This window comes from Heloderma suspectum, chromosome 1 (assembly GCF_057233095.1).
Source record: "Heloderma suspectum isolate Gila_16-S chromosome 1, 16-S_ref, whole genome shotgun sequence".
Classification (NCBI taxonomy): domain Eukaryota; kingdom Metazoa; phylum Chordata; class Lepidosauria; order Squamata; family Helodermatidae; genus Heloderma; species Heloderma suspectum.
Genome location: NC_139458.1, coordinates 351,212,759 through 351,227,757, shown reverse-complemented (window position 1 = coordinate 351,227,757; position 14,999 = coordinate 351,212,759). Strand labels below are relative to the sequence as shown.

The 14,999-nt window shown below is 39.8% G+C and overlaps 2 protein-coding genes across 5 annotated transcripts in view; one reads left to right on the top strand and one right to left on the bottom strand.

The window, feature by feature from the left end:
* The window catches only part of TFB1M (transcription factor B1, mitochondrial), a 55,868-nt gene extending 54,575 nt beyond the window's left edge, over positions 1–1,293 (top strand). For 2 of the 4 annotated variants that reach the window (XM_084827880.1, XM_084827881.1), the window contains exon 8: positions 289–1,293. In XM_084827880.1, coding sequence (XP_084684006.1) covers positions 289–535 — 247 coding nt within the window. In that variant the 3' untranslated portion in view covers positions 536–1,293. The remainder of the gene's footprint in view (positions 1–288) is intronic. The other 2 variants (XR_014786740.1, XR_014786739.1) reach the window with 2 other exon arrangements.
* A 24-nt stretch (positions 1,294–1,317) lies between these two features.
* The window catches only part of TIAM2 (TIAM Rac1 associated GEF 2), a 128,214-nt gene continuing 114,532 nt past the window's right edge, over positions 1,318–14,999 (bottom strand). The window contains exons 21-26 of the mRNA XM_084827878.1: positions 14,323–14,431; positions 11,599–11,657; positions 8,668–8,773; positions 6,831–6,918; positions 5,840–5,994; positions 1,318–2,361 (exon numbers count right to left, since the gene is read on the bottom strand). Coding sequence (XP_084684004.1) covers positions 1,721–2,361; positions 5,840–5,994; positions 6,831–6,918; positions 8,668–8,773; positions 11,599–11,657; positions 14,323–14,431 — 1,158 coding nt within the window. The 3' untranslated portion in view covers positions 1,318–1,720. The remainder of the gene's footprint in view (positions 2,362–5,839; positions 5,995–6,830; positions 6,919–8,667; positions 8,774–11,598; positions 11,658–14,322; positions 14,432–14,999) is intronic.

Genomic DNA, 14,999 nt, shown 5'->3' with positions numbered 1-14,999 from the left:
CGCCCTTCTGGGGATTTATTCAGCTATTGGGTATTTAGTAACCTGGAACAAAGAGTTCATTGCAGTAATGTCTTAATATCCCAGGAAAGTGGGCTAAACTGCACCTCTGTGGTAGCTGCACACAGTGCAGTCAGTCAATCATATTACGGCTGCATAAGGTTATGCCATCAGAGTGGGTTGCTGCTATTGAGAATGGATCAATTTGTTGAGAAATCTGATTGAATTGAGCCAGTGTTGGCTTGGTTTTTATAATCCCTCTTGTTTATCATCTCCATTACTTTCTTTCAGAATCTTATTTCCAGAAACTGAACGTTTAGAAAAAGCTGAAAAGATGCTCATGTTAGCAGATGTTGATCCAACTCTGCGCCCGACTCACCTTAACATGTTTCACTTTAAATGCCTTTGTGATGTCTATAGAAAAATGTGTGATGAAGACCCAAGTCTTTTTGCATATAACTACAGAGATGAACTGAGAGAGAAGAGACTCAGGAAGATGGGCAACTTTAAAAGGACTAAAGATGACAACTTGATCTAGCTAATCTTCTAAAATTAGCCAGCCAAGAAGCCTAATAGTTTGATCACAATGAAAAAAAATTCAGTTAGAATACATACTTAAGTTTTCCTGAACAAAAGCATATGTGAAATTTGCAGAAAGGAGAATGGCATAAATGAGCATAATTCTGTCTCAAGGCTGAAATGATGCTGTTTGTTAATGATATATATATACAAATCAAATTCTGAGAAACCCTGTTGCAAGTACAATCAGGTGACAAGCTCAGGAAAGGAATAAAGTGCTTAAAAGCCCAAATGTCAAAATATTGAATTCAAAGGTTGTAGAAGCCTTCCCAGGGGAGGCTAGGTTTGCTCTCTCTGCTGTGAAGGCCTTTAGCCTGTAAGTGGGTCTGGTGGGTTGGCTGTTTTTCTGTAATTATGTTTCTGTTGTATTTTAATGTATTGTTTTAATCCATTTTGATTGGTTCTCTAAGCTGCCTTGAGTGCCATTTTTTGGTAGAATGGCAGGGCACAAAATAATTAAGGGTGCAATCCTATGCATATTTAGACAGAAAAAGGTCCTATAAGTCTCAGCATCCTGGGTGTTGTAGGACCTTTTTCTGTCTGAACATGCATAGGATTGTGCCCTAAATAAATAAAACTTCATAAAAAGAGGCACAAAACAAGGAACATGGGTATTGCATTTAGCATTTTACTGTACAAGCTTGTAGAGAAAATAAAAATACAATAAGATTACAGTACAGGCTTTTATATTTACATATATATATATATATATATATAAAAATCAAGTATAAACATCTTAGTGGAACATAGTGCAAGACTTTAATTTTTCTATGATGAATTAAAAATAACTTAATTCTGCTTTAAATAAAGCAAAAATTAACAGGAACGTAAATGCCCAAATAATTAAAACTGTTTGGAGTCAGGTCAAAAGATGCAGATCACAATTGTTTTATTTCCCTTTTCAAAAATTTAAAAACATTACCTAAGGGACAGTTTAGTTTATGGAATCTGTAAATTCAGGGCAGTTTAAACTATTTTTCTGCTCCACAATAAATTAAAATAACTTAAGCCTTTACAACTACTTCTGTGGAAAGACATAGTAGTGCATTAAATTGAATCATTAGTAGTTTCTCAAGTTGCAACAATCACCTGTTTAAGTAAATGTAACTCAAATCTTCTGGGCCAGGAAATAGTTTTCAGGCAGCTAGGACTTTCCATGCCTATCTCCTGTTTCATAAAAGCAGTCCTCGTTAACCACTGAAGTTAAACTTTGTACACTAAATTCCCTTTCTAAAATAGAATTCAGGTCAAAAGTTGCAGCATCAGGATGACTATCAAGAGACTGGTGCCGTTCTTGCATTGCCAGCAATGTTCCTTTGTCACGTCGTGTGCTGTTCACCTTCCGCTTAATAGGGCAAAAGTGTGCACGGACTAGTTTAGGATGTTGTTCTGCCCTATGTCCAGCTCCAGTCTCTCTCTCGGGAGGATACTTTTCCTCTGTATCATCACTCGGATTCTCAGAGATCTTCAGCCGCTGGAACTGGATTTCTATGTCTTTGGTGGGGCTGCCTTTCCTTAGAATTTGCTGGTAGTCATCCTCATCATCACTTAGAATGTCAGATTCTTTGACAGGACTGTTTGAAAAATCTGATGCACAGTTCTGCAGCTGCTTCACAGGAGATGAATTTTTAGATTCCAGGATGCTGTCAGTGGTATGACAGCTGCTACTTGGAGTACTGCTGCTCAGGCTGCATTCATCAGAATCCAGTTCATTTCCTTTGCCTGTATCAGTGTTCCATTCATTACTGGGAGAGTTCTTCAGTAACTTCAAGGATCTTGAAGAAGCTGCAAGTATAAAATACATGCTCAATTTCTGTAGTTAATAGCCATGGTAAGCATAACAATAGTAGCTATAAGGTTTTACAATCCCATTGAAGGTATAATGACTAATGAGATTAAAGATGTTGTTGGTGCTAGATTGAACTCAACCATTCAAGTATTTTCAGCTACCTTCATTACAGGGAAGCTTTTTTAGAAAGCCACACTTCACTAATTACAGGTAGAACATGGACAGTGGGAGTTTGGCAGAAGATATACCAACTACATAGGAGCCTCTCCACATGGACTGTAAAAGCAGCAGCGTGAGCTGCCTCCAAGTGACACACTGCAACCAAGAAGGACCCCTGAGAGGGAAAATGCTTCAAGGTATTTAGCCTAGTCACTGAAAACCAGTCAGCAAAGTAGATTGCAGCAACCTTAATGCCATGGTGAAAAGTCTGGAAGCAGAAACTGTTGAGTAAGAATCAAAGCATGAAGTTGGAAAGGGACTGCTGAAATAAACAGACCACCTAGCACTGCTGTATGGTGATCTCTCAGTAGTCACCTGCCCCTTCAGCCATAGGATGAATTAGTAGTTTGTGAGGGAGCAATATCAGGCAAGCAGTGCAGAGTCACAGCATCAGTTGCCTGGCTTAGTGGGAGGGGAATTTTGATTGAGAAGTTTAGTAATTAGTTCACCACCCCAGGCTTGGTTCTCTATAGTGGACAAGGCAAAGATCTGTATATCCCAGGGCATGGTCCGAAGGCACATGAGACAGACACCTTGCTGAAGCTAAGCAGGTCTGAGTCTGGTTGGTGCTTGGAGGGGAAACCAGGTGGGAACCACATGTAGCTACCTTGAGTTCCACAAAGGAAGAAAAGTGGGATATAAAATAATAAATAATATGTGGTTGAACTGAAAGCAGTGCTGCTCCCAGAGACATGAAATGAAAACCATCACATTTCAAGTTCAAAATGAAAAAAAATGATAAGTGCAGTTACAGCCTGAATCATGTTCAAACTCATCATAAGACTATTTCAGAGATAAGAAAATGAGGCTCAGAGGAAGTTGTCCCAGTGCAACATGGTCAAGACCAAACTTGCACACGTTTCTGAAATTCAGGTGTAGTTACTGGATTCACAAGCTGAAGGCTGGCTATATCCTTGCACGCGGGCAAATTTCCTATAGAAAGGATAATTTGCACAGCTACACCAGTGCTGTAATTGGTACAAACTGTTGTTTCATCCCTAAAATGTAATAATTCATTTCTGTTAGTCTTACTAGAAAAATAATCATAGACCTTTGGGGAGCGTGAATCTGGAATTTTAACCTGGGGTCAAGTATGCATATTATATCTGATAATAAAGGCTTGTGGTCTCCTCCTGATTTGGATAGCCTGTGTCTTACCTAAAAACCATCACAAATCTACCTGAAAAAGCATACACAATGCTGATGTTAAGTGTTTGCCAGGCACACAAGATCCTAGTGTCTTCTGTAACCAAAATTTACATTCGCTGAGGATACTGTTTGCTGGAGAGAGATTATTATAAAGAAACCAAAAAGCTTTCCTTAGCTCATGAACTGACTAAAATGCGTATTTGGGGAGAACTAATGTGAAACAACTATTTCCACAAAGCTTCTCCCAGTTTGTTAAAGAGCTAATGACTTTTTGCTACATCCAAAATTAATATGAAAAGAAGCTGGTGAAAAGAAAGCATGCTTTAGGCTTCTTTGTGAAGAACGTGCTCCTGCCTTGTTATTTATTAATTATTGCTCTCAGTTGGGTGTCCTCTTCAAGCTCATGTGTTTAATTTTAATATGTAAACTAAAAGCTGGCTCACTTATGCCAAAGTCAGGATATACGCTCATGTGAAAACTTGAGAAATTTATTCACTGTCTTCTTTGATTAAAGCTGATCAACACTTTATGTGAGCCATCAAGAGTTTGATCTGAACCAGCAAGAGCATGTTTGTCTGCATGTTTTTTCTTCATACCTGCATTGAGCAGGGGGTTGGACTCGATGGTGTTGTAGACCCCTTCCAACCCTACTATTCTATGATTCTCTGAAACTACAAAGTCAGGTAGCACCTTACACAATAAGAACATGCCAACCTGTCCAACAACTTTGACTCCAAAATTGTCAAGAGGCAACTCTTACAAAGCATCTGCCTATTTCTGTGTGGAAATTTACAGGAACCCCTCCTCGCATGTTGAAGGAACACGTGCTGGCTGTGCAGACTAGCCTGCAGAAGGGATTCCCTCCGCCCATGTGACCAGACAGCATGGGAAATGACTCTTTGCATGTACTGACTGGACCAGAGTCCCCCCACACTTGGAGGAGCTCTAAGTGCATACATGAGTGTGCTTGGAGAGCCTTTTCCGTTGCAGCACGGAGGATGAGGCTAGCCTATGCGGCCCCAGAACTGTCTCCCATGTTCTTTCAGTATGTTGTGTGTGTGTCCCTCCCTTGTGGCTAGATCAAGGGTAACTGCTATAAAATAAATTACTTCTGTTTAAGCTAAAGCAACTTACTCTATATCAGCTACACTTTTAAACTTTTCTTCCTAGTATGCCAATAGACAGAACACCAGAATTAGATGCTTTTTAAAAACACTACTTCAATACTCTAAACTTCTACCTTTCCAACTTGCAGGAAGATTTAATAGTAGCTACCACTACACAATTGTGCAACTTTTCTGATATGTTTGCAAGTACAATAAAGGGAGAAGAGCATTGATAACTGTGTCTTGAACCTAGTTAGTTTAGCCTATGAAAGCGTATGCCATTTTGTAATACGTTTTTTAAAGGTTAATCTCAAGGTGCCAACAAACCTATTTCGTTGCTTTTATTACAAAAGGTTAACATGGCTGTAATGTTAGGAACATAGGAAGCTAACCAAGTCAGACCATTGTTCCATCTATCCTAGTATTGTCAACACTGACTGGCAGTGGCTTGCCAGGATTTCAGGCAAGAGTTTTTCCACCTCTACCTGGAGATGCTGAGGATTGAAGCTGGGACCTGCATTCAAAGCATGTGCTCTACCACTGAGCTATAGTCCCTCTAACTAGATACTGGGCCAGTTTGCACATAATGACAGCCCATGGGGTTAAACAACCATGGGCTGTCGCGCGCAAGTGGGAGAGAGCGCACGTCACCTGCAGCATGCCAGCCACTTACATTTTTAATCAACCTATGATTGGCCTGTTCGTAGGTTATAGAGCATGATGTATGAACACGGAGTATTCTGGGGATAAACAACTGAGGATAAACATCCTGGTGGTTTACCCATGGTTTGGGGTAAACAACCTGGGGATAAACAACCTGGTGGTTTACCCATGGTTTGTTGTAGGGTACCAGATCAGTTAGTTATTGTAACCTTGGTTTATCTAGCACTTTCCATGGAGCACAACTAACATCAGATGTTGAAGAGTGTTTGAGCATGTTTAGATATTACCACAAAATAGTAGGGATATTAATCTTCACATCTTGAGAAAACATTCTTACCCAATTTTGCTGAAACAGGAATTCGATTCTTATGAAGAACTAGGCGATTTTTGCATGCTTTCTCCAAAGGGGAGTCACATCTTATTTGACGCTTGAAGTTCTCTCTTAGAATTGAACGAATCACTTTGACTATATTGGTCTTGCTTTCACAATCGCTGTAGATGTGAGAAAATAGTAGTTATTATTTATAAAAGGCAAGCATCTCAGCTTTGAAATGTTCTGTTTTTTCCAATCTCGAACATTAATCTGGGGCTTTGGTTACAGATGGACCAGTTACATGGCTGTAGAATTAGAACCAACATTTGGTTCTTCATGGTCTCTGTGCATAGGATTCTGTGCTTACATAGAGCAACATTTCAATTCTAGAGCTTTAGATAGTAGATGTTGGCATTCCTCCCCTCGTGTCCACTGGGCAGATGTGTACCCTCCTGCCCACTTCTCCTTTTGTTACCTGAATAGCACTACAGATAATTTTCTCCCGCTTCTGAGGTTCTGGGCAAACAGTGACTGGGTTTGCATGACATGGGGGTTGCTAATAAGCCATGGTGGCTTGTTAACCACCTCTGCGCATACTGGTTGTGTACTGGCTCATTTCCCTAATTACCCTCACCAGGTGTGAGCTATCATGACATCTGAAGCCAGTGAGGGTGGGTAGCAGGGGTGGCCTGTTGTAGGGTTGCTTGTGGTTTGTTAACCATCCCAGCCACCCATCTCGTCAGGTTTGGATGTCACAACAACCTGTGCCCAACAAGGGTAAAGAAATGAGCTGGTGTGCAACCGGCACATGCTAAACACCCTCGTGTCATGCGAACTGGGCCATTGTATACACGTGCTGCCATTACAGAAACAAGCAGAATTCAGCATGGCCCAAGGCCTGTATGCTAAGGTTAAGGAGAAGATTATTATTTGGAGGAGGGAGCCTGAAATGAGGAAAGAATCTACCTGGGGGTGGGCAGAAGAGTTGTCCCATTATTCGATCTAGTAAGTATACCTGCTACATAGCTGGAAGGTTGTTTCAGGTCTTCCTTCCAATTCTGACTTCGTATGAATTAATTCCCAAATGCAGTTGTTTTCTGTTCCTGCATGTGGAAAGAAGCCTTGTTATTGTAAATATTTAATGACGTCTACAAGTCCCTAGTCAAGTAATTTTCATAGATTGATACAATCTTAAAGAGGGGCTTTGAGATCATCCAAGAGACAGCACCTTTTGTTACAGTAATTCCGTTATTTATATTTTACCAATTCATGTTTCCTTTAAAAAAAAAAGCCTTCCCCCCCTCACTGTTTTCCAAATTAAAGATGGACTAGTCTCTTCAAGCCCTCCTTTTAAAAGGCTGAACAAACTTGTTCTCAGGGCATTTCTGCTAAGCATAAAAAAAACACAGCTCTTGAATATCAAGCAAGACCCCTCTAATTCAAGGAATAGCTTTTAGAAGCTTTCATTCCCCCTCCCTTTCAGGAATAGATTTTTTTCTTATACAGCTGATGGAAACTGTATCCAAAGTTTGGAACTAAAAAATATTTAGTGAAATATACATGCTATGCACAACTTCATTTGTTTTCTTTAAAGCCATTGGTGTTTGTAGCATTTACAATATGTTTTGCAAAATATTTTACATCACAATTACAGAACTTTTAAGAACCAAAATCACAATTATTTGGAATTGGGAATTGTTCAAAGACTTTTATGTTATCATTTTAGGGGAATTATAATCTTGACAACTATTATTTTGACTTCCTTCTATTGCTTGCCACTATATCATACAAATCCATTCATGTTTCATGGGCTGGAAAGAACAAGGATTGCGGAAAAAATTAGTGCAGGAAAGTGGGGTTTCCGCCTTTCATTTGTACTGAGAATTCATTGAGGACAAGGGAGATGGTGGGCTCTCCCACACTGGAGACATTCAAGATGAAGCTGGATGGCCATCCATCAGGGATGCTTTGACTTAGATTCATGCATTGAGGAGGGGGTTGGATTCGATGGTCTTATAGGCCCCTTCCAACCCCTACTATTCTATGATTCTATGAATGAATATCCAACATCCCATTAGCAGGCAAACCCCCTCTGCCTGGCTAACATCAGACCAAGGTTGCCAACATAAGGCTTTTCATCAATCATTATCTTGCTCTTACCCAATTAAAAGGTAGTAAGTGTATGCTTGATATTCCGAAGCTATTGAATGAAGATAACTTGCTATTGATTAAACAAGACCTTTGTTTGGAAAATCATGAAAAAATCATTGGGGTGGATCTACCTTTTCTGCTGGCAGGAGCATTCAGAATGTTTCTTCCAGCAGAAGAGGGCCAGGGAGGTGATCTTTGCCAATTTCTTCCTCCCTCTGCAGCCTCCAGTGCCACCTTCCCCATTATTCCAGAGGATCACCCAACCCTCTGAAGCAGGTTTGGGAAGCAGAGGGGATTGCAAGGGGAGGGTGAATCAACAAAGATCGCCACCACCTCTGTTCAGCCAGCAGGATTCTCCCTCTGCATCAGAAGCCTCCCGTGGACAGAAAGAGCCTCACTGTCTGCGGGAGGCAGATTCTGGATCCGGCCCATTGCCTGACGTAGAGAGCACTTACATTGTTCACAACTACACTATCAACCCTGAAGTTCTTTCACAGCTATCATTAAAACCTGTATTTTACATTTGTGATGGATGCATGGCTTGATTAACCATACTGGCTAGTTCTTTTTGGCCTTAGTTTGAATCCTTATAACATAGAGGTTAATGCAAACACTGGACAGAAAGGGCATATCCATTGACAAACTTTAAGATAAACAGTAACAATACAGCATATTATATGAATTTATTAAATAAAAGTCACCTGCTGTATTGCCCAGTCGGACCTGAAGAGCAGATAAAGGAATCAGCCAGCGAAACTTAAACAAATCTAAATCACCATGATTATGTGAGGTTCGGACATTAGTTGCCTTTAAAAAGGAAAAAGATAGCGGTTGAGTTTAAATGCAAGTGCCTGTTTTAAGACCAAAACAGTTATGTTCTAATTAAGATGTTGGGTTTTAAGCTTTATTTTATTGTTAGCATAACTAACTCTGGGTCTAACCCAGTGACCTGGTTCGCACCACACAACAGCTCACTGTGGCTTAATTTATCCATGGGGGCTGTTGCGTTGTGCCAGGCATCTGGCTTGCTGTGGCTTGTCGTGTTGTGTTGTATTGATCTGGGGTCCTGATTCTGTTAGGGCCCAGACAAAATAGATACTTTTAGATTACCAAGATTAAACAATACCACTTGTGCCCAAGGATGACAGTTTATGGAGAGAAAATAGATGCAGAATAAATATGCAAAGAAAGCTCACACCTCTCATCAGCCAATGAAGCCGCCACAGGTGGGTGCGTATCTGGGTCCCCAAAAGAGACGAGAAGTCATTCTTGGAGCGACAAGTTTCTCCAGGCTGGCAGTACGCTTTCTCCCATGGAGCAAGACCAAAGAATGAAGCCTGTGGGTTGATTTTATAGGTTTCTCTCCCTAAGCTCAGGAGCTGACAGGGAGAAGGGGGCCTTTCCTTCCCATGGGAAGTGAAACTTATCTTGTAGGAGCTGAAATAATCCGGCTAACCAAAACAGCTTTAAGATGAAAGCCCGTGTGAAAGGGCTTCTTACTTAACTATATAGCTGCCAGCTAGACCAAACCACACAGCTCTCTAGGTGGCTAGCAACAGCCTATAGGAATGCTGTGAAATCCTTATTGCTCACCAACAAACTCACTACATGTGTGAACCTGGGGACCAGGTGTTGTTTGAGGTTTAGACAACCCTCAAATAACCTTAAAACAAGCCATGGCTTATTTGAGGGTTGTCTAATCTCAAACAACCGCTGCTGCATGGGTTCACACAACATGAGAAGTCATGGCAAACCAGCACCCACAGGCACTGTGCAAAAATGGTGCCCACAGGTTCCCAGCACGATGCAACAGCCCCCATAGGTAAATTAAACCACAGTGGGCTGTTGTGTCATGCGAACCAGGTCACTGAGTTTAGGATGAACTATCAAGCTAATTAGTCTATTAGCAGTCCTGAAAAGCAAATTATTTTAACACTAATCTGCAGCAGATGTTTTGGTGATCACTAAGGTAAAACGACTTTGCAGACTAAAACTGTAAACGCTTACATGTTAGGTTATATTTCCCTATCCCATCAATGCATTGTGGCCTGCTGGGTGCTTGAAAGCCCGTTTGTTTTTGCAATCCCAGACAGGCAGCCACTGGTAACCTGTCATATATAGGTGTTGGGCTGAGTTTGGTTTGGTGGATCACATGTTGTTAAGGCTTGGCCTACAATAACATCAAACCTTTAATAAGCTTGTGAGATTAAAGTTCCTTCATATATCACACTTGACAGTTTACATGGAAAGGAGAACCTTCCTCTTCTTTCTGAAATAAATCCCTAATTCATAATTTTTGTAACGATGCAGAAAGCTTAAGACATAAGACATGCGCAAATTTTAAAGCAGAAACCGCTTCTTGATGGATGACTGAGTCATCTTGATTGGTCTAAGAATTGTGCCACCTAAATCCAGTGTTACATTGTTTCAGTTGGTAATTAATCAACATTAAACACTCTACAAAAGTCTTCAAAGTAATTGAACTGTGGATACATAAAACTATTTTATTTATTTATTTATTTATTTATTTATTTCATTTCTATACCACCCAATAGCTGAAGCTCTCTGGGCGGTTCACAAAAATTAAAACCAAACAACACACAATAAAACAATTTAAAATATATAGAACATTAAAACCACAATATAACAATACAACCACAATAAAACCTAGCAGCAGTGCAGGAGTTTACAGATTTTTAAAACCACAAAGCTAAAAGTTTAGAAAGCTAAAATGCCTGGGAAAATAAAAAGGTCTTCACCTGGCGCCGAAAGGAATACAATGTAGGTGCCAGGCGAACCTCGCTAAAACTAGCCAGCGTTCCTTCTGCTCTTCCATATTGAGTGGTCTCACTCATCCTGAAGGACATGCTCCCCATGGTAGAGCAGTGGCACGTTCCCCCCCCCCCCAACTACTGAGGTCATAGACATTGTTGCCAGCCAGTAAGTGATTGCATAGCTTACGCATTATGTGTGTACATGCAGTGCTGGATTAAGACATGCTGAGGCCCTAAGCCATAGCAAGATTCAGTAGGCCCCATACCATAAAAATAAAGAGAAAAAAGTGTATTACATTATAATGAAAGGGTACCACCCAGCGTTAGGGGGTGCTAGTTAAACAGCGTTCGACAGCCTTCTCTGAAGATGCATATAGACGCACTAATAAAGTTGATGTGAACATCTTTTAATCTGGCTCTAGTTTGCACTTATTGCCTCCAATACTAAATGCTGTATTGCCACGCTTTCTCTATATAAGGCAACTCTGTTGTAAGTCACACCAGACTTTCCAACATATTTAAGCCAAAGTTATTTCACCTTAGCTATCTTACTTCTTTGTTATCTCCAACATATTTAGAAGCCCCTCACAATGCAAGGCCCTAAGCCATGGCTTACTTGGCTTGTTCCTAAATCCAGCATTGTGTACATGTGATTTTATACTCGGCAATAGGTGAGATGAGTTCAAATGCAATATAATGCCTGAGCCACTTATTTTTAGCACATCATCATCATCACCACCACCACCACAACCACCACCACCAGGCATCTAGAAAAAATTCCCTGTACAACTTAGAATCTCCAGAAAGTATGCCAGAAAGTATCACTTGCTAGAGTTAATTTCTGAACTAAAGACTTACCAATTTCTTTTTCAGTTTGCAGTTTTCTTTATACACTAGTATGACAGCCCTTTTGAACACTAAGAGAAAGGAAGAAGAAGACAACTCTTACTGGTTATGCCTCCAAACATGTGCTACATTTTAACTTGTGGAGGGGAATAATAGATCATTAACAGGCACTTTAGGTTTTTTTTTTAATCCAGTTGTGACTGAAGCAGTTTTGCATGCAAAACTAGTAGTTTTGCCTGCAATCCGCTTGTGCAATGGGATGTGTCATATCCTTGTATCTGCCAGTGTTTGAATTACTGGGGATATTTTTGTACCATTTCAAGTTGTATTTCAAAACTGGAACAAATATATTTGAGATGGGAGCTACGGGTGCAGTTGTGCAAATTTGGTATTTTTAGAATTGTAAAACCCAAGAGCACCGTTTCAGGACTAGGAAGCATATGTGTATGAGAAACATGCAAATGGTTATTCTGGGACAATGAGATGCAACAGTGAAGTGAAATAAATGCATGCTTGTCTAAATACACCTCAATAATTATGACTTGTAATTTATGAGAAGACTACCTGATCCCTTAGTAAAGCTGTTTCCAGGAAGACACTAGATAGGCAGTATAGACATTGGCATGATTGTTACAGGTCATACACGACAATTACAGAAGACTAGATGAAACATTACTGCCCTCAAATGGTGACTATTTAGAAAAGTTTCTGCATGGTACTGATTCCATTGGGGGCTATAATGTTTGCAAGCTGCTTGCCACATGGACCTGCCCAGCTTCGTGGAAAGCATCCATGTTGGCACCTTGCAAATGTTATGACCTATGTACAACCATCACAGTGCAGCATTTTTCAAGGGCCACACAACATTTACCCACTGACCAGGTTTGCACATCATCAACAACGCATGTCAATAACTGTGAGATGTTGAAAATGCAGTGGGAGCGAGCGAGCATAGCTAGCCACCCACTGCCACTGTGATAACCCCAAGATGCTCCTTCCTTAGGTTGTTTATTGTAACATCTATATCTAGAACTCTTTAAGTTGTTGAGGGACAAAATAATTTATTTTGACTTCCGGTAGGAGCCATGTCGCCCTGGCAAGCATCCTGCGGAGGGTCCGCAGGTCACCTCCTCAAACAGCTTTTAAAAGGTTGAAAAACCTTTTCATCTTCCCCTGGAATTAAAAGGGGAAGCTAGAGTACCATCTGGATAAGATCTTGGAAGAACAACTCCTTTTGCAGAGCAGCAGAAGAGCTGGACTCTAAGGTCAGTTTTACTGTATAATAAAATTCCTGTTTGTGTGTGTATAGATATGTATACATTCATATACAGATTTAGAAATGACACTATCTAAAATATAGATAGCATAAAGTTATTATTACTTACTGTATCCTTTTTAATTTTCTTCCTTTTTATTATTATTACTATCATTATTATGAGACTTTGATTAGAATGTTTTGTCTGGTTAAATTGTTAAGCTTTACTATTATATGTTAACTGAAGGGCAATATATGGTTATTGGAAATGAATTGTAGGCTTGCTCCCTTGCTGTAAGACTGAAGATACGATATTGAAATATAAGGTTGATTATCTACGCTGTACTGAATTGTAATATTGGCAATGTTATAGGTATAACTTTTAAGGAGAATGATACTTGAAGTTTGTGTGTAATGCAGTTTAAATTTAATCCTTTTAAGTAACTTTTTTATATTTTTTCTTTTTCTTTCTTGCTTTCTTCTTCCTTTTCCTTCTTCTGTTTTTTTTTCCTTTTTCATTATTGCTGTGTCCTCTTAATACTGTATTGTTGGAAACTGTAGATAATGACTAGGTTGTTGGTACTGTTTATTTCATTTATAAAGATAAAAAAATAGAATAAAAAGTATTTTAAAAAAAGTTGTTAAGGGACAAACAACCCAGAATTCCAGGTTCAGATGTCATGATAACCCAGGGACAGGTTATTCCGTCCAGCAGGAATGGGCAGGCAGCTGGGAACCAGCACACTTGCTCACTCCTGCTGTATTTCCAACAAACCACAGTTTAACTGTGTGTTGTTGTGATGTGCAAACCAGGACACTGTCTCTCCTGCTCCTTTTCTCATCCATTAATAAAAGGAGCCAAAATTGCATAATCCATGCACAAGAGCAAGGTAGCAGCAGCTTTGGGAAAACTCAAGGTTCAAAGAAGTAGAAAATATTTTTAAAAGAAAAATCCTAAAGGGGGGGGGGATATCCCCCCAAAGCCCAATGAATACTGAGCATGATCAGGGGCCATGGAATGCTGACTTGGGGGTGGGTAGGAAATGGAGGAGGTGACATTGAATGGAGTATCCTGGAAAAGGGCATGGCTAGCAGCTGGAATCCTGAATAGGAGTTCATCACACTGCAAAATTTTACTGCAAGTTCCACTTGTTTTAGCCTTCTCTCCATAAAAGAGGGATAATAATACTAGCCTACCTTACAGAGTTGCTATAAGGATCACTGCAATAATGTATGTGAAGTGCTTTCAGAATTTTTTTTTAAAAGTTATATAAATACTAAATAATCATGATGATGATAATAATTCCACATATAAGTAGCATACATTTCAACCCCGTTCTGTATGGTGCACTACCCTACAGGTCACCACAGAACATGAGGCTGTCATGGATCTGACATCATCTTATACTTCAAATACTGGTAACTACTGCATGTCTCTTTTAGAGTCATCTGTCACTATATAATTAGTATAGATCACTCACCAAACACTGTGAGCTCCAGGTCCTTTCTTGCTTTGCCTAATGATGGGAATGGGTTCAGCCATGAAACTGTAGAATGCAAAAGAAGTTCTCCCATGGAAAGTTCTGTGACCTGTTGCCATTGTAAACAAGAAGAGTTGTTAATTTTAACAGTCTTCATAATAGGAGACAATCCATTCGATAGAGAGCAATCAACACAAACACCCACTGATTTTAACTTACACAGCAGCAGACCTGAGACAGGAATCATAGTCAGCACACCTAGTGCTCTTTCATTAATAGCACAATCCTATACGTGTCTACTCAGAAGTAAATCTGAGTGGTTAGAATTGCAGCTTAAAGGTATCTTGCCTTTCAAACAAGTGATAGAGTGACCTGCACCTCAGGAATATTGGTTTAAGTAGCTACCTGTTCTACTGAACTTTTTAATGCTGTATTATGCAGAATGCAGGGTAGAGAAAGCCATGCATAATTAACATTTTTCTTTCTAAAGTGACTAATTTTTTTAAAAAGCTAAGCCCATTAATACACAAAGCAGCTATCAACAATCTAAACTGTTTAAGAAGTTGTTGGTGTTATTTTCCTGTTGAAGATTCTGATAGCTACCAATTCTAATCAGAGTTCACGGTACCCCACAGTGGCCTGATGTACAAATCAATCTTCTTCAGTTTTATTGTTTC